The sequence below is a fragment of the Musa acuminata genome, chromosome BXJ3-5, assembly GCF_036884655.1.
Source record: "Musa acuminata AAA Group cultivar baxijiao chromosome BXJ3-5, Cavendish_Baxijiao_AAA, whole genome shotgun sequence".
NCBI classification, from domain to species: Eukaryota; Viridiplantae; Streptophyta; class Magnoliopsida; order Zingiberales; family Musaceae; genus Musa; species Musa acuminata.
The window spans coordinates 27,475,001-27,490,190 of NC_088353.1; the positions used below are offsets into that span (position 1 = coordinate 27,475,001).

The 15,190-nt window shown below is 40.5% G+C and overlaps 3 protein-coding genes across 4 annotated transcripts in view; 1 reads left to right on the plus strand and 2 right to left on the minus strand.

The window, feature by feature from the left end:
* The window catches only part of LOC135639137 (V-type proton ATPase subunit c1), a 3,581-nt gene extending 1,451 nt beyond the window's left edge, over positions 1–2,130 (minus strand). The window contains exons 1-2 of the mRNA XM_065152918.1: positions 1,947–2,130; positions 1,565–1,850 (exon numbers count right to left, since the gene is read on the minus strand). Coding sequence (XP_065008990.1) covers positions 1,565–1,850; positions 1,947–2,022 — 362 coding nt within the window. The 5' untranslated portion in view covers positions 2,023–2,130. The remainder of the gene's footprint in view (positions 1–1,564; positions 1,851–1,946) is intronic.
* Positions 2,131–4,947: 2,817 nt separating this feature from the next.
* Positions 4,948–10,198, plus strand: LOC135638919 (alpha-(1,4)-fucosyltransferase-like). Its single transcript, XM_065152495.1, has 3 exons — positions 4,948–5,474; positions 8,800–8,973; positions 9,515–10,198. Exons 1-3 carry the CDS (start codon positions 5,016–5,018, stop codon positions 10,082–10,084), a joined length of 1,203 nt encoding a protein of 400 aa, XP_065008567.1. The 5' UTR covers positions 4,948–5,015; the 3' UTR covers positions 10,085–10,198.
* A 572-nt stretch (positions 10,199–10,770) lies between these two features.
* Positions 10,771–13,558, minus strand: LOC103985212 (probable alkaline/neutral invertase D). Of its 2 annotated transcripts, XM_009402849.3 has the most exons (5): positions 13,089–13,558; positions 12,496–12,922; positions 11,969–12,400; positions 11,335–11,893; positions 10,771–11,247 (listed from the first exon to the last, which is right to left on the minus strand). In XM_009402849.3, the coding sequence occupies exons 2-5, from the start codon at positions 12,886–12,888 to the stop codon at positions 10,952–10,954; spliced, it is 1,680 nt and encodes a 559-aa protein (XP_009401124.2). In that variant the 5' UTR covers positions 12,889–12,922; positions 13,089–13,558; the 3' UTR covers positions 10,771–10,951. The 2 variants fall into 2 exon arrangements, with proteins under 2 accessions (XP_009401124.2, XP_065008566.1); XM_065152494.1 differs by having other exon boundaries at positions 12,496–13,558.
* Positions 13,559–15,190: the final 1,632 nt, after the last annotated feature.

Consider the following 15,190-nt stretch of genomic DNA (forward strand, 5'->3'; position numbering starts at 1 on the left):
CCATATTTCACACCATGATGCAACCCAACTCTTTTTATACTACAATATACTTCAGAAACTGTTGTTATGTTCCACAACAATTGTCATTAGAGGAAATTGTACAAGTATCATGTTAGGGATTGGACCCACTATCAGATCTTATCTAGCCTGGGAAGAGAGTAAATCTCCCACACAAAAAATAAAACTAAAAATAAAGTTATTGTCGATGAAATAAAGAATATTGCGCAAAAGATGCTGCAAATATAAATACAAAGCTTATTTATTAGTAACTAGTGCCTATTCTCTTCTAAGAAAAGGATTCAAAAATATGACTACTTTTGGATGTTGATCAAAGTTTATTTTTAAATTGGCCACTGAACCCCATTTGTTTGAGGAAAGGAATTGGATGGCTCCTTTTTGCACGAGAACAGGAGTCCTGGGACTCCTTTCCCACATCGGACAATGGATTCAGCACTCCTCTGAATGAGCCGGGTCAGTCTGCTCCAAACACAAAATAGTCTAGCTTGATGTGAGATCTTTTTTCGTCTGCAATTGGCCTAAGAAAGACCTTTATTGCTATTGTGTTGTTGTCTGCTGCTGCCATGATTTATGTGTTTCTGTTGCTCCTCTACAGACCCACAAGCATCAAGAGAGGGAAGAAAGAAAACAGTGGAAAGAGAGAAAAAAAGAGAAGTTTATAATATTAATATATCAACTAAAAATCAAACTGAATTACTTATTCTTTTCGTAGAGTGAGTCCAACAGAATTTGCTTCCTCAGTCACCCCCACAAAGGGTAAGGTTATCAAGGAAACAGCTGTCTATATTGAATTAAACTTAGATCCTTTAACCTTAGGCTTCCTTCTTAAAGTGCTTATTCATGGTACCAGTAATTCACTGCTTGCAGGTGTATACTTGTTTTCATGTGCAAGCACCATAAATTAATTAATAAACAAAAGCAAGATATCAAAAGCACAGCATTGCCATCAAAATGAGCTCAAATCAATCAACATTGATGAACTTTCAAATAATTCACTCAACAACTATGAAAATGACAAATTATATCACATGCTAACATGCAATATTCAAATCAATATAATCATTTATTATAGATACAGGCAAAACACAACGATGGAAAAGATACAATCCTTCACAAGGGAGTGACACAGCATGTCTTAACTTACCAAATCTAGGGGATTTAACTTATGATTCTGCTAAATTACATAGGATTTTATATGTTTGTTTTTAAGTGTCTTGAGGATTTCAGCAGTTAAGATAGAATTCTGTCAAGTTAATTTATAAGTTAAGATATTCTGTAATATCATTGTTCTTTCGGAAAAAGATATGTAATCCTATAAAAAGGCATCTCATGTCTGCAAGCAAGGTTCAACAATTCATGTTGAATAATATCTCAAAATCGATTAATTTCTTATTAAGTTTCCATAAGTTGAAGTAAACAGCCCTATCTTATTGTTCCATCCTGGGTCAGGGAGGATCATGAATCTGATTCAATCCATGAATAGCAACAAAATTCAGATGTATCAATAAGAAAAGAATGCATAGGGAACAGATCCAAAGAGATTTACCTGACACCAGCATCACCGACTATCCCGATTGCCATGCCAGCAGATAAACCGGCAAGACCACAAGCAAGCCCAGAGGAGAGGTGAGCATACCCATCAAACAGATAATAGGACTTCGCCTTGGGGTTGATCCCGGTGCTTATGATCACAGCAATGATCAGCCCGTAGATCCCGAGCACTCCGGCCATGACCACAGGCACGATCGACTTCATCACCAGCTCCGGCCGCATCACGCCCATGGAGGCCACCCCGACGCCGCTCTTTGCCGTCCCGTACGCCGCTCCCATGCCTGTTAACGGCCGAAGAGAAACAGCATCAGAACACACGACCTGGATCTGCGCTACAACAGATGAAAAGATTCGAGAACGAGGGATCTGGGCATCACAGGAGAAGACGAGGGCGGCCGCGGCGCCGAGGAAGCCAAAGAAGGGGGCGGTTTCGTCGCCGCTGAAGGTAGACATCGTGCCCCGGAGATCGAAGAAGCCCCAAGAGATCCTACGAAACCCTAAGCTTCAGATCTCGATTCCTTCGTCGACTTCGTTTTATTGGTGTCAATGGAGGAGGAAGGAAGCCGACGACGAATGGTTTATAGTGATCGCCAAGGTTCCGGAAAAGCCCTTTGATCTCATCAAACTTACGGTGTCTAACCAGGATTTAATGATACATGTGGGTGTAATTGTCATTTTACATAGATAAACAATGACACCTCATTTTTTTTTTTGTGGTCGCCTTATTGCCTTCGAATTCATATCTAATGTCTACTGGTTGTAATAATAACGATAATATTAATCGTTATGCACCTTTATATCGTCATCGACCCTACTTAGCCCTATCTCGAAAGGTCGAAAGGGTAAGGTTATTCAAATGAACTAAAGAGTAAGGTCAGGTTGAGGGTTGGCTCTAAGGTGAAGTCGAGTTGTCGATCTACGTCGAGATCTTACACAACAGGTTAGTATCGGAAGGGTTCTCGACTCGATCCCTCCTATGTTTAAGTTAACAAATGAAAATATATGAAAAGTTGATCTTCTGTCTCAAAATAGAGAATTAGCATTTATACCTATAGGGATGGCTTAGGAGAACGATAGTTGATAATGGCCATCAGTACCTCATGCGATGTGGTCATTTGGGTAGCCAACCCATATATCTCCTGGGGCAATGTGGGTAGACTTATCTGGATTCCTATGGTGTGGCATCAACTTAGCATTGACTTGTACAGTCTCATGCAATGTAGAATTGACCAAAGGAACGTCGCTTATCAAGTTAGCTTACTTTCATGTTGATCGTCAGGTTTCATGTTGATTGCTAATCGGCAACCCAGGTTGGTGTTGGAATATTTTTTATCAATAATAATAATAACAAGTCATAATTTTGTCATCAAAATATTCCAATAAAATTTGTACCGTTATGTTTGATGTGTTTGTTGTAGTGAGATAAAAGTAATATATCCATGCCAATCTATTTATTTTTAGCTGCCTTATTACAAATTAGTTGCGAAGTAAATATTTGATTTTTTAACATTATCTATCAACTATATGCATCAATTTGTTAAATGATAAAAAAATATATTTTACGGCATTATTGGGTTTTTCCACAATTCAAACATTAAAATTATTTTTTTAAATAATTATTCATTAATAAAAACTAAGATTGAATCGATCTACAAAAGGACGTGTTATGGTCACAACACAAAATATGAGCTATCTATGACATCAATTTGAACAAAAAAGAAGAAAAATCATACAAAGCTCCATTAAAATCAATTTTCCAACCATTTATGAGCTATATATATGGCCAAACTATTTCAATACGTATTATACAATCGTTTTCTTGAACCACTTTAATATTCTTGAAGAGTATAATATCAATTTTTCATTGTAAGATCCAGAGGAATGGCTTAATGGAAAAATCACATCCCAATAAACTATCTACACACAGATAAGAAAACAATCATATGGTAGAATCCAAGAGAAGATAGGATGAAAATAACAAGAAAATGATGATCTTTGTTTCTTTTCTTTTTTTTTCACTTAAGGTGAATTCAAAACAATTTTTGTTTTGCTTACAAATGACTTTGACTAGTTTCCAGATTATTTGAATCTGAAGACACTCTGCAGCAGAAGACACTCGAGAAGTTCGTCTCTCTGTCACTGTTGGCGTTCAAGAGTCTCCATCATCTCGGTGGCAGAGAAGAAGCTCGATTTATCCTCCTCCTCCTCCTCCTCCTCCTCCTCATACCTTTCTGACCAGCTCACCACTCATTCATGTTACTCCTAATCCTGTGATATAGAAATCAGAGCATCGATCGAGTGCAGGAAACATAGTACTCGCACACAGTAGTTACTTATCGAGAGAACAAAGGGCGAAACGATTGCAAAGAAAGGGAAGCTGCAGCAGACTTGGATGGACTTGCTTGTCTTCAACCAAAGGAGCCGACGGTTTCTCCATCTCGACGCCTGTAAACCCTCGTCGTGGTGCTAAGCCTCAGAACGTCTCCATCCACCATGTCGACGGGCACGCTCGGGGAGATAATGGTGCTGGAAATCCATGGAGGAGAATAGGAAACGATTGGGAATTGCGCAGCGCAGGACGACGAGAATGACGCGCCGGAAGAAAGGATCGGCTCTGGAGAGTTTCTGCCATGCGGGCTATAAATACCATTAATATTCTTTAGACGAATTCCTTAGAAAAATCCATTTTATTTCTTTTTCCTGTAGAATTCTTTTTGGCGATTTTTCGAAAACGAAAACATTATATTTCTGGAAATTGTTTTTTTGCCATTTTACATGTAGCGATTCACTCTCTTTACAAAATGATTAAAAGAAATTTTCACTCTTGTTTACAATATGGCAATCGATCTGGTCGTATATATCTTTGAATAAAACTATAGTGTTCATTATCAGATGATTGATTGACTGGTCTGATATTTACTAACCAAAGACATGTAACGAATACAAATATTATAAAGGGTTTTTCAAGTTTTATGTCTATTAGAAACCATTTTAGAAAAACCGAAACATTTATGATTACCTTATAAATTATTTTATGAAACTTAAAATTTTAATTTTTAATTTTAAATATCAAGACATCTCCAATTTCCATTCAAAGTTAATCCACAAATGCGAGGAGGCTTTGCCTGGAAAACTGCTCAAATACCTTCTCAAACAATAAATCAGAAATTTCTTCCAACGAGAAAAATGAGGGGAAATAGTGCGCGCGCGGACGTATCTGAAAAGGAAGGAAAAAAAAAAGAAAAAAAAGACGCTTTACTTTGCGGAAAATTCAAAAAGCTTTGCTATTCGGAAAAAGAAAAAGTTGGATTTTTTTCTCTGCAAAATTTCATTTCAATATTTTTAGTCCAAAAAAAGAGTCAATAAAAACCTATGTTAACCTCGGCGTAAACCGTAGTTTCAGAGAGAAACGGTAGGCGACGGAGATCTCTGCGGTCTCCGTCTCTATGCTGCCGTTACTAAAGCCTATCAACTACCTCGCCCCCATGCTCGTCTCCGCCCTCTTCCTCCTCGTCCTCTTCTCCGGCTACCTCGAGTTCCCCTCCCTCTCCTCCCCCATCCCCATCCCTACCCCCTCCGTCCGCGTCAGGGGTCCCAAGTCACCCTTCACCGATCTCGCCGCCGCGTTCGAGCTCTGGGACTCCCAGGTGGGCTGCGACCGCTTCCGATCGGCGCACGCCAGATGGGCGGCCAACGCCTCGGCCATACAGGCCGACGGCGGCGATTGTGCGGCGGTGGGTATGGACCATGTCAGCGTGCTCGTCAAGGGGTGGACTTGGATCCCCGATAGCATGGACAATCTGTATTCGTGCCGCTGCGGAAAGACCTGCCTCTGGACCAAATCGCGCGTTCTTGCCGATCATCCCGATGCGATTCTGTTCGAGAGCGCGACCCCTCCGTTGACGGTAATTATCGTCGTACATATGCATTAGCTTACCTAAGATTGAATAATTCTCGCGACGATTTCTCCTCTTGCTACTATTAATTCTTAATTTTGTTGTAATTTTGAGCAGTAAAGCAGAAAAGTGTGATTTTTTTTGGCGAGTTGTAGCTTTAGAAACGGAATCAGGCGTATATGCTCTTCACATGTCTCTTGAGATGGAGATCAGTTGTAATTCATGTTGTCTTTTGGGATTCTAAGTTATTTCGATCAGCTCGTGGACATGTTTTGACTCATTTTGGACAGTTAATTTTAGTATAAAAAAATCCAAAAATGAGATTAGCTAAAAATATTCAGTGGTTAGGAAGAACAAGAGGTAAGACATCACTGCAGTAAAAGCTTAAAATACAGAGCTGAAGAACGTAGGTTATTTGTGTTGACAAAGTTAAAACAAGCTTAACACTGAAATCAATGATCCCACAGCTTGAATCAGCTAGTCAAGGCTATCAATATACTTCTAATTACTCTTAATTTTTCCGTTGCTGATTATCATCACTAATCTTATGAACCCATTAATCATCCATTAATAATCTCAACTATGCATTTCACACAGTGGTTGGTGCTTCGAACTTGAATCTTTTCGTCTAAAGGCACCCTAAAATATTTAGTGGCATCCATGAAGCACCACCTTATCAAAGGTACTTTGGAAATTAGGGTAGTTTCCTTTGACGTGATTGTTTAGACTTGCTTGACATTTTCTTGAGCTTCATATAGCTTCTATAGAACATCTAATTCAGTAAGCACCTTCTTTCATTATCACACAAATTTACCATTTTCCATCTAATGGACCTCTATCACGGGACTTTCAAGCTAATTATATGAAATTTGCATGAAGACCGCTCTTTTAAGGATAGTTTCATTCTGGGTTTTTAATTTTGAATGATACCGCCTGTACCTGGCGGTACGTACCGGTCTGCCAGCAGATCGGTACGCGGACCGCCCGTCACTAGGTGGTACCATTGATTGGGGCTATTTCCACCCCATTACCATGCGAAATCGGTCGGCGACGGTCAAAATCGATCGTCGCTGCCCGCTACGGGGCGATATTAGCCAAGGGAGAAGGAAGAAGGGAGAAGAAGAGGGAGAACCTGGAGATCCGACGGTGCTCTCCCTCGACGATCTCGATTCGTCGCTGTCTTCCCTCGTCGGACGTCGCATATGAGATGTCGACGAGGAGACCGTCGCTGCCCGCTACGGGGCGATATTAGCCAAGGGAGAAGGAAGAAGGGAGAAGAAGAGGGAGAAGAAAAGGGAGAACCTATAGATTCGACGTCGCTCTCCCTCGATGATCCCGATTCGTCGCTGCCTTCCCTCGCCGGATGTCGCAGATGAGATGTCGCCTCCTCCTCGTCTGAGACAACGAGGTCTTGGCATCTTCAGCAACTTCTCCTCATCCGCGCGGGGAGAAGAAACGAGGTGACATCGCCCTTTTTTAATTTTTAACTTTTTTTATTATAATATGTGTGTGTATATATATATATATACATATATATATATACATATACATATATATATGTATCGAGTGGTATGCTAGAACGCACCGCTCAGTATACTCGTATCGTACCGTACCAAGCTGATCTTGATACTTTGGTACGGCATGAAATTGAGAACCTTAGTTTCATTGACTAGGCAGATTGTTGATCCAAACAACTTGTCCACGAGAACAAAACAATGATGAAGATGAGAAAACTTCAGATTTTCTGATACACGATCTTGCCAAATAGGTAACATTTTTTAAGATGGAGTTAATTAACAACTTACCTGGCAAGTGCTACATTCAATTATAGGAGTTTCATAATATGTAGCACAAGGGGATAAGAACCCTCCAAGAGAAACCCACAATTAGAAGTTAACACCCATGATATAACAGATGATAAAAACCCCTCCTCTTCTTCCCATCTTCCAACACATCATCTTCTTTTGCTATGTCTATTATTTTAATTTATTTGGTTTTATGATATGAAGAAACCACCAAAAATCTGAATTATGTGCAGGTACAGTTGAAATACAATCCTTTCAGATATTTTATTTACATTCTATCAACAACTATTTTTTGTACCTTTACTACTATGGTGAAGTACTTCAGTGGGTACATATTTTGGGTTTCCACATGCCCAGTTATATTTTTATGATATACATGATACATCTTTGTGCCAAGCACCCTATGTGCTTTAATTATTACACTTGGTTACTGCAACTGAGTAAAAAATAACATTATCTATCTGTGAACATAAGATTATAAATGAATTCAAAATTTATATTTATTTTTGCCCATTAGGCAGGCACATATTAAACCTTCTCCATGTGCTACTTGGTATTTCAGATGACTGCTGCTACTGAAAAACAAATTTATTTGTGTTATGGATGTTTCATTCTTGGGTTGTGATGATTAACCATGATGGAAAAGCATTAACATAAAACAGATTGCACCAATAAAATTTGGTAGTGGTATAATTTGAAATGTATGAATTCTTGTTGTTTTAGCTTGTTGAGTATTTGTTCTTCCAAGGAAGGAAATGTAACATGGTTGAAAAGAAAAAATGTGATGACAAATTAGGAATTCTTAATGATGTAGCTTGGTTATAATTATCCTTCCAATCAAGGAAATGCAATCCTTACATGGTTGAAAAGACGATGACAACTTGAATATGGTGTTTGCCTACAACACTAAATAATGGTTGATCTTGTAGAATGTTCATGGATTTGATGTTTTCACACCCAGATTTTCCGAGCTGTTTATAAATTCAAAGTTTAAAAGGTTAGTGCATGATGTGACTACCAAAATATGTCGATGATCTGTTTAATCCGAATAAATGTTTGTCATTGTTTAAGAATTATTGAACATCTGTTTCAATGCATTAAGCTCTTAACTTTAGAGAACATTCTTCCCCGGCATCTCTGCTTGCTTATTCTGAAGATAAACTTTTGCAAAGATCTCTGGAATCTTTAATAAATTTCTTATTGATCATCTTGAAGAATCTATGTGGTACATTGAATCAATAATGGGCTTCAAGAACTTTAAATCATTGAAAATCTGTAAAGTAAAATTAATGCATCTCTGTTATTGCTTAAATGACAATCTTACAGGAGGTTCACATAGTAAGTTACAAGCTGTATTGTCCATGGTCTTCTCAGTTCTTGTACAACACAATAAATATGCATCTATGCGCTGTAAATGGCAACACACATGCTGAGCTCTTGACCTGCAAAAATATTTGTTAGCTTTGTATATTTTTGGATTTCAAATATAATTATGTTATTAATGGCCATATGCTATTTCCATTTATCAGAGGAAGAAAGGTGATCCACTTCGTGTTTATATGGATCTTGAGGCCAGCAGAAAACCTTCAGGCTTTGAAGACATATTTATTGGTTATCATGCCAAGGATGATGTTCAATCCACATATGCTGGGACTCTGTTTCATAAGAATCGAAATTACCAGGTCTCCTCTCAAAAAAGAAATGTAAGTATTCACTCTACACTTCAAGAATTATTTTCTGTAGCCACAAATGGCTAAAATTTGATACTTCAGTTTCAATTCCTGATGGTATTGCTTATTCAAATCAAGCTCAAAGATTTATATTCTACATGTTTCCTTCATTGGTCATCATTATTTTTTTAAGCTAATAACCTTTTTCTATTTTCTCAACTTTGGTTCTGCACCAAGTAACAATTGAATCACAGTTATCTTGTCATGCCTAACCCATGTATGTTGTTCATAACATCAAAGTTCTAGACAAGAGACATGCCTAGATGCATTTGTGCAGGTCCTTCCTGAAATTTGTGGACAGTGTGCTTCATGGCATTACATATTTTCCATGTAAAGATTCCACATACTGGTAGGCAGCAGTTCTTGTGGCACTAATACCAATCAACATAGTTGTTCTATTGAGAGTGCATGGTGTTATGTTGTAAATTTTATGAATGGACAATTGGTTTTCAAATACAATGGAAATCATAAATTATTATGAATGTACTAAGCTCTTTTTTTCACATCTTATCAGGACATCCTTGTTTACTGGTCTTCTTCGAGGTGCCTTCCCCAACGAAACCAACTTGCTCAAAAATTCTTTTCCCTCGTATCCTATCATTCGTTTGGTAGATGCTTGAACAACGTTGGGGGTCCTAACACTGCTCTTTCTCTCTACCCAAAGTGTTCTATGGGTGAGAACTCTGTTCCACATTGGTGGGACCACCTACATTGTGCGATGTCACATTACAAATTTGTCCTTGCCATTGAGAACACCATGACTGAGAGCTATGTTACAGAGAAACTTTACTATGCTCTTGATTCTGGTGCTGTGCCCATTTATTTTGGCGCGCCCAATGTTTGGGATTTTGTACCGCCAAATTCTATAATAGATGGGTCGAAGTTTAGTTCTCTGGAGGAATTGGCTTCATATGTAAAAGAATTAGCCGATGATCCGATTGCTTATGCAGAGTACCATGCTTGGAGGAGGTGCGGTGTGATGGGAAACTATGGGAAGACTCGTGCCACTAGCCTTGATACACTACCATGCAGGTTGTGTGAGTTTGTTAGCAGGAAAGGTGGGAGGAATGCAAGAGCATTGTAGGGTTTTGATCTTGAGCCTTAATTCATAAACAATTGTATGCTTTGTATCAATACCTCAAGGATGGGACTATCACAGCTTTAAATTAGATTCTTTTTCTTTTTTTGTGCTCTCCAAGACTGGTTTTGTGGTTGCTTTGTCTGTTGCTAAAGTGAATTATTTGTGTGAAAACCGTGCCTTTTCAGCCTCGAGGTGCACTTGGATTATTTCAGTCACTTTTGCCTGCATGTCAGAGGTTATAACCTATTACCCTTTTTGCCTGTGAGAGACAGATTGCATTACTTCCATCAAGTACACAAGATGAACGCCGTAAAGAATTGTTGTTTCAACACAGAAAGCTGCTGGAACTTATACCTAATGATGCCAGCAAGTACTTATTCTTAATTTTATGTGGTACAAACTATTAGTGTTTGAAGTGGAATTTGCTTCTACATTTTTATGAACTAGAGAAAAAATGTATTTTGAAGTGGAATTTATGTTCCAGCTCCTCGAGAATCTAAATTTCCACACGCCTCGAGTGAAGTTTGATTTAACTAAGCCCTTGATTTCATTCATATGGAAATTGATGTATCGAGTTTATTATAAGTTTCCATTGCCTTTTTATTGTTTAGAGATGAAGGTTAACTCTTTGGTGTTAAAGCTTATAAAATAATGATATCGTTAGGAGATGCAATCATGAGATGAAGGAATGCAGAGCCTAACCTGCTTCTTCTACTGCAGATAAATTTGATGTATGATTGATTCCATACTACTACTATACATATAGGGCGACTGATACGTGTAGGATGTCTTGCTGCTGAGGGATGAAGAAGAATGAATTGCTGTCAAAGAATTGGTGCCAAGGAACGAACTCTTTCCGAGCTGCCGTCTTCAAATGGTCCACGAAGCTGACCTCTTTATGGGAGGCTTCATGGCCTTGTCCTCCTCCAGAGAGATCATGCCCAGGTGCGAAGGGTCTTCCAGCATCATCTTGGCGACCAAATACCCTGCGATCGACCACGTCTGGAACTTCCTCGCCTGCTTGCCGATGTACCGCCCCAGCTTCCCGTCGTAGTATTCCGGCCACCCGTCCTTCGACAGCCTGTTCTCCGCGAGATCGATCGCCCTCCGCGCAATCTGCGGCCGCCCCGTCTTTATACACGCTGCGGTGAACAGCCACAGCAAGACTGCAAGCGATGGAAGGCCAACACGATGAATCCATCCTCACCCTCGCTGCATCCAGTCTTCCACAGAGATGTTGCAGAAGCACTCACCAGGCCACGTTCCTCCGTTGTGGTAGCTCCATCTGGTGTTCTTGGGGTCGCAGCCCGTCACGATCTGCCACTCGCGGCTCTCCAGAGCAGGGTACGCAATCTTCAGCGGCATTTCGCCGAGCAGTTGGTCCCAACGTTCTTCGAGCAGGTCCATGATGGCCACGGACTGTTCCGGGGTGGCCAGCGAGGACAGGATGGCGACGCAGTTGCCGAGTGCGAACCACCGGAAGTCCATCCTCGCCGGGCTGACGTTGCCGATGAAGTACCCGCCGCGCGCCGGCATGAAGTCGAAAATCCAGTCGGGGATGGAGTCGGGGATAACGTTGAACTTGTTGACGGCGGTGTGGGAGTACTCCTCCGTCTTGTAGCGGTAGATGTCATTCAGCTGCTGGAAGTCGATCCAGAAGTAGCTCCGGATGTGGTAGCTCAGCGCGTGCAGGCGCTTCACTATCCTCGCTATGAACTCCTTCCCCTCCGCGTCTTGCTTCAGCATCGACAGAGCGCACCTCAACGCCATGAAGAACAGGGCTTGGATTTCTATGGGATAGCCATAGATTCCCTGCAAGATCGGTCTTTTCAGCGGAAGCAATCAAACCAAGCCAAGAAAACAGCTTCCTTTCTCGACGAGACTTACCATTCTCCGATCGATCATGGAGCACCCATCTGCGCAGAGCAAGGTGGGGAAGGTGTCGAAGCCTTCGGACAAACACAAAGCTAGAATGAGCCTCATCCCCCTCTGACACTCGGGCGATTCCGCCAGGGTTGAGTCGCCGGTGGACTTCGTGTAGGCGCGGAGAAGGATGATCCACCAGAAACCAGAGTCGACAGGGGCGACCCTTCCGATTGCACTCTCGCCGAAATCTGCGGTGAGGTTGTCGGTCTTCCTGATGGGATCGTGGCTCACCTTGAAGCTCGCTGGCATCACTCCTTCGCCAAGCATGAACCGATCGATCTTCTTCTCCCAGCCTTGAAGCTGGAGCGTCTTCAAGAGGAAGTTCTTGACGATGTCGGGTTCCCCGTTCATCAGGAAAGCCAGAGCACTTGGCACGAAGTCGCGGACGAATACCTGCACGCCAATGCGGAAACAAGATCATCTAAACCGTCTCTTCGCCATCGACAGGGCCAGAACGAGAGATGAAGAGTCCAAGATGGTGTCAGCACCTGATCATAGTTAAGGACCTCTTCCGAGGCGTGATCGTAGGCGGCGATCGTGCCCACCGGGTGCCCGCGGAAGAGCACTATCGACCTCCGGAGGGCGTCCCAGGCCTCGGCGACCATGGGATGCGGCTCGAACGAGTTGTGGGCAGAGGAGGTCGGCGTGTCCAGCACCGACCTCATTGCGCCGAGGGACAGCATGCTCTCGTAGCTGTCGACCGGCCGGAGGCTCCCCGCCGCGGCGTGATCGCTGAGCGATCGCTCGTCGAACGACCTCTTCCGCTCGAGCTTTAGCCTCGGCCGTTGTAGCAGCCGCGAAAGGTCGAGGTCGTCCGCCTCCGTAATGGAAGCGCGCGACTCCACCTTCCGCAGGCCCGTCCTCTCGCGTACCCCGTCCATTGATTCGGCTTTTGTCGAAGGAAACCTCCGCGATCTGCACAGAAAACTCGCGACTTTTCACAAAAAGGAGGCCACATTTCTTCACCAACACATCGGAAAACAAGGAATTCCGGATTCAAAGCAATGCGAAATCCAAAAGCGCAGCAGAATCAGCCTCAAAAGAAGGCAGGACGCGAGGAGATTCGGGAAAAAAAACGAACCGGACAAATCCGCGAAGAGCGAGAGGGAGAAACGGAACCCTGGAGATCCGGAATGAGGCCGAGGAGAGAGTAAAGGAGATCAGGAGAGGGAGGAGAAGAAGAAGAGAGCTTTGGAGGGAGGGACGAAGAAGCTCTATACGAATCAAGAGAGCAGGAGATCGAGGAGAGGGAGGAGGAGAAGAAGAAGAAAGAGAGCTTTTGGAGGGAGGGACGAAGAAGCTATATTATTACGAATCAAGGTGGGGAAGAGATGGAGGAACCAAAATTTTCGCAATCGGTCAAAGCCGGAAAAAGGCACGTGGGGTTGGGCGGAGCGGTAGACTTGGTAGAGTGGTGTCCGGTAGCTCCCGGTCCGCATCCATTAAACGCGTTTACTTTTTTGGACGTGGTGGGAACGGAACTAAGAAAACAAGGCTGCTTACAAAACGCTTCTCCGTCCCACCCACCCACCCACCTAACCGACCCGACCTACTTTTCAACTGATTTGGAAACACCTAAATCAATCATATCTTGTATCTAATTTGTATTTATTTCCATTTTGAATAAGTAGTGTTTTCGAATTCAATATTCAATTAAAACTTTGTAGCCTTAATAACTAACACATGGTAATCATTTTGCCTAATACAAAATGATTAGAATATAGTGAGTGATCCATCATCGATGTAGTTAATGGATATAGTGAGTGATCTAATTTGTCTACCACACGGTAATCATTTCACCTACTTGGGGTTATTATTATTATTATTATTTATTGAAATAAGCAGACACACAATCTTTATAAATTGACCAGAGTCAACGGATTAGGTTTAAAGAAATCTGAAAATAATTTTTTGGATAGATTTTACTTGTCAAATTATCTGTTTCATCTATGGATTTATACAAGTTGAGTTTGACTTTTTATCTGGCAATATAAGAAAACAACAATTAGGAGTGACAAATGGATGGAATACTCCCTCATTTAATGTTAATATGAACTGGAATTCAAAGTTGATTCGCACATCTACTTTCTTACTCGATTAAAGGTTTCTCGAAATTGATTTAGATAGTAAGAGGTATTCAAAAAGATTGGACGATGCTGGTTTAATAATTTAACAATAGAATAGTAATAGCTAAAATATGTTAATTTTTTTACTAATTACTTAATATCTAAAACTAAACTTGAACTCAAACTAGCTATATCTAATATTACATTCAAATATATTCTAAACTCAATCAATCAAAGGGTATTTAAGTCTAATTCAAGCATATTAGATTCACGGGAAGGTTTTAATTATGATTTCACCCAAACTTATGGGTGGCTTACATATAGGAGTACTAAATGCGTCCGCCCTGCTCATTGGATTGAATACAATAATGGTCAAAAGGAATATATATATTATATTTATTTAAATCTTAGATAGCGATTGTCTTTTTATTATTCTATTTTCTTTTATCCTTCCAGAATTCTTCCTTTTACATTTTTTTATATTTAATATCAATTTTTTCCACAATTTTCCTCCTATATATTTATTTATTTGTGCCCATTAGGTTGACCTGTCAACGTTGGCCCCAATAGTTAAGTCATATTTATTTATTTATTTATCCGTTCTGCCACGTAAGCTACAGCTCAGGAATAGGTCCCATCCGTTGACACTTCTCATCAAGACCTCCACAATAACCGGCGCTTTCCAAGGTCAATAATTCCTGATAACTTAGTCTTCTGATCCTCGCAAAATTATGGGTCCTGAAATTTCCATTTATATTTGATATCAATCAAAACTTATTATGGTACTTCAAATATTAACAATATTTTAGAGTGGTATACGTAAAATATCCTTTTATATATATATATATATATATATATATATATATATATATATATATATATATATATATATATATATATATATATATATAAAATAAATATAAAGAATCTATTGGGAGATGATAAGTGATAAGTGAAAGGTGGAGTTTAATTTTTAAACCTTCCTATATCAAGCTAGCTAACAGATATTAAATGATTAAGTTAATAATTAAGAGAAGGATAATGATACATGCGAACGTTTACAATTATTGATAGTAATAATGATTACGTTTTAGTTATTAATAACAAGCCCTTTCTT

What these genes read in the sequence shown, in the direction of transcription:
- LOC135638919 (XM_065152495.1), top strand. Translation starts at nt 5,016, where the DNA reads ATGCTGCCGTTACTAAAGCCTATCAACTACCTCGCCCCCATGCTCGTC. An exon ending in GCGCGACCCCTCCGTTGACG is followed by an intron (nt 5,475 to 8,799) that starts GTAATTATCGTC and finishes TCCATTTATCAG; the next exon opens with AGGAAGAAAGGTGATCCACT. An exon ending in TCTCCTCTCAAAAAAGAAAT is followed by an intron (nt 8,974 to 9,514) that starts GTAAGTATTCAC and finishes ACATCTTATCAG; the next exon opens with GACATCCTTGTTTACTGGTC.
- LOC103985212 (XM_009402849.3), bottom strand. Translation starts at nt 12,888, where the DNA reads ATGGACGGGGTACGCGAGAGGACGGGCCTGCGGAAGGTGGAGTCGCGC. An exon ending in AGGTCCTTAACTATGATCAG is followed by an intron (nt 12,401 to 12,495) that starts GTGCTGACACCA and finishes ATTGGCGTGCAG; the next exon opens with GTATTCGTCCGCGACTTCGT. An exon ending in CAACGGAGGAACGTGGCCTG is followed by an intron (nt 11,248 to 11,334) that starts GTGAGTGCTTCT and finishes CATCGCTTGCAG; the next exon opens with TCTTGCTGTGGCTGTTCACC.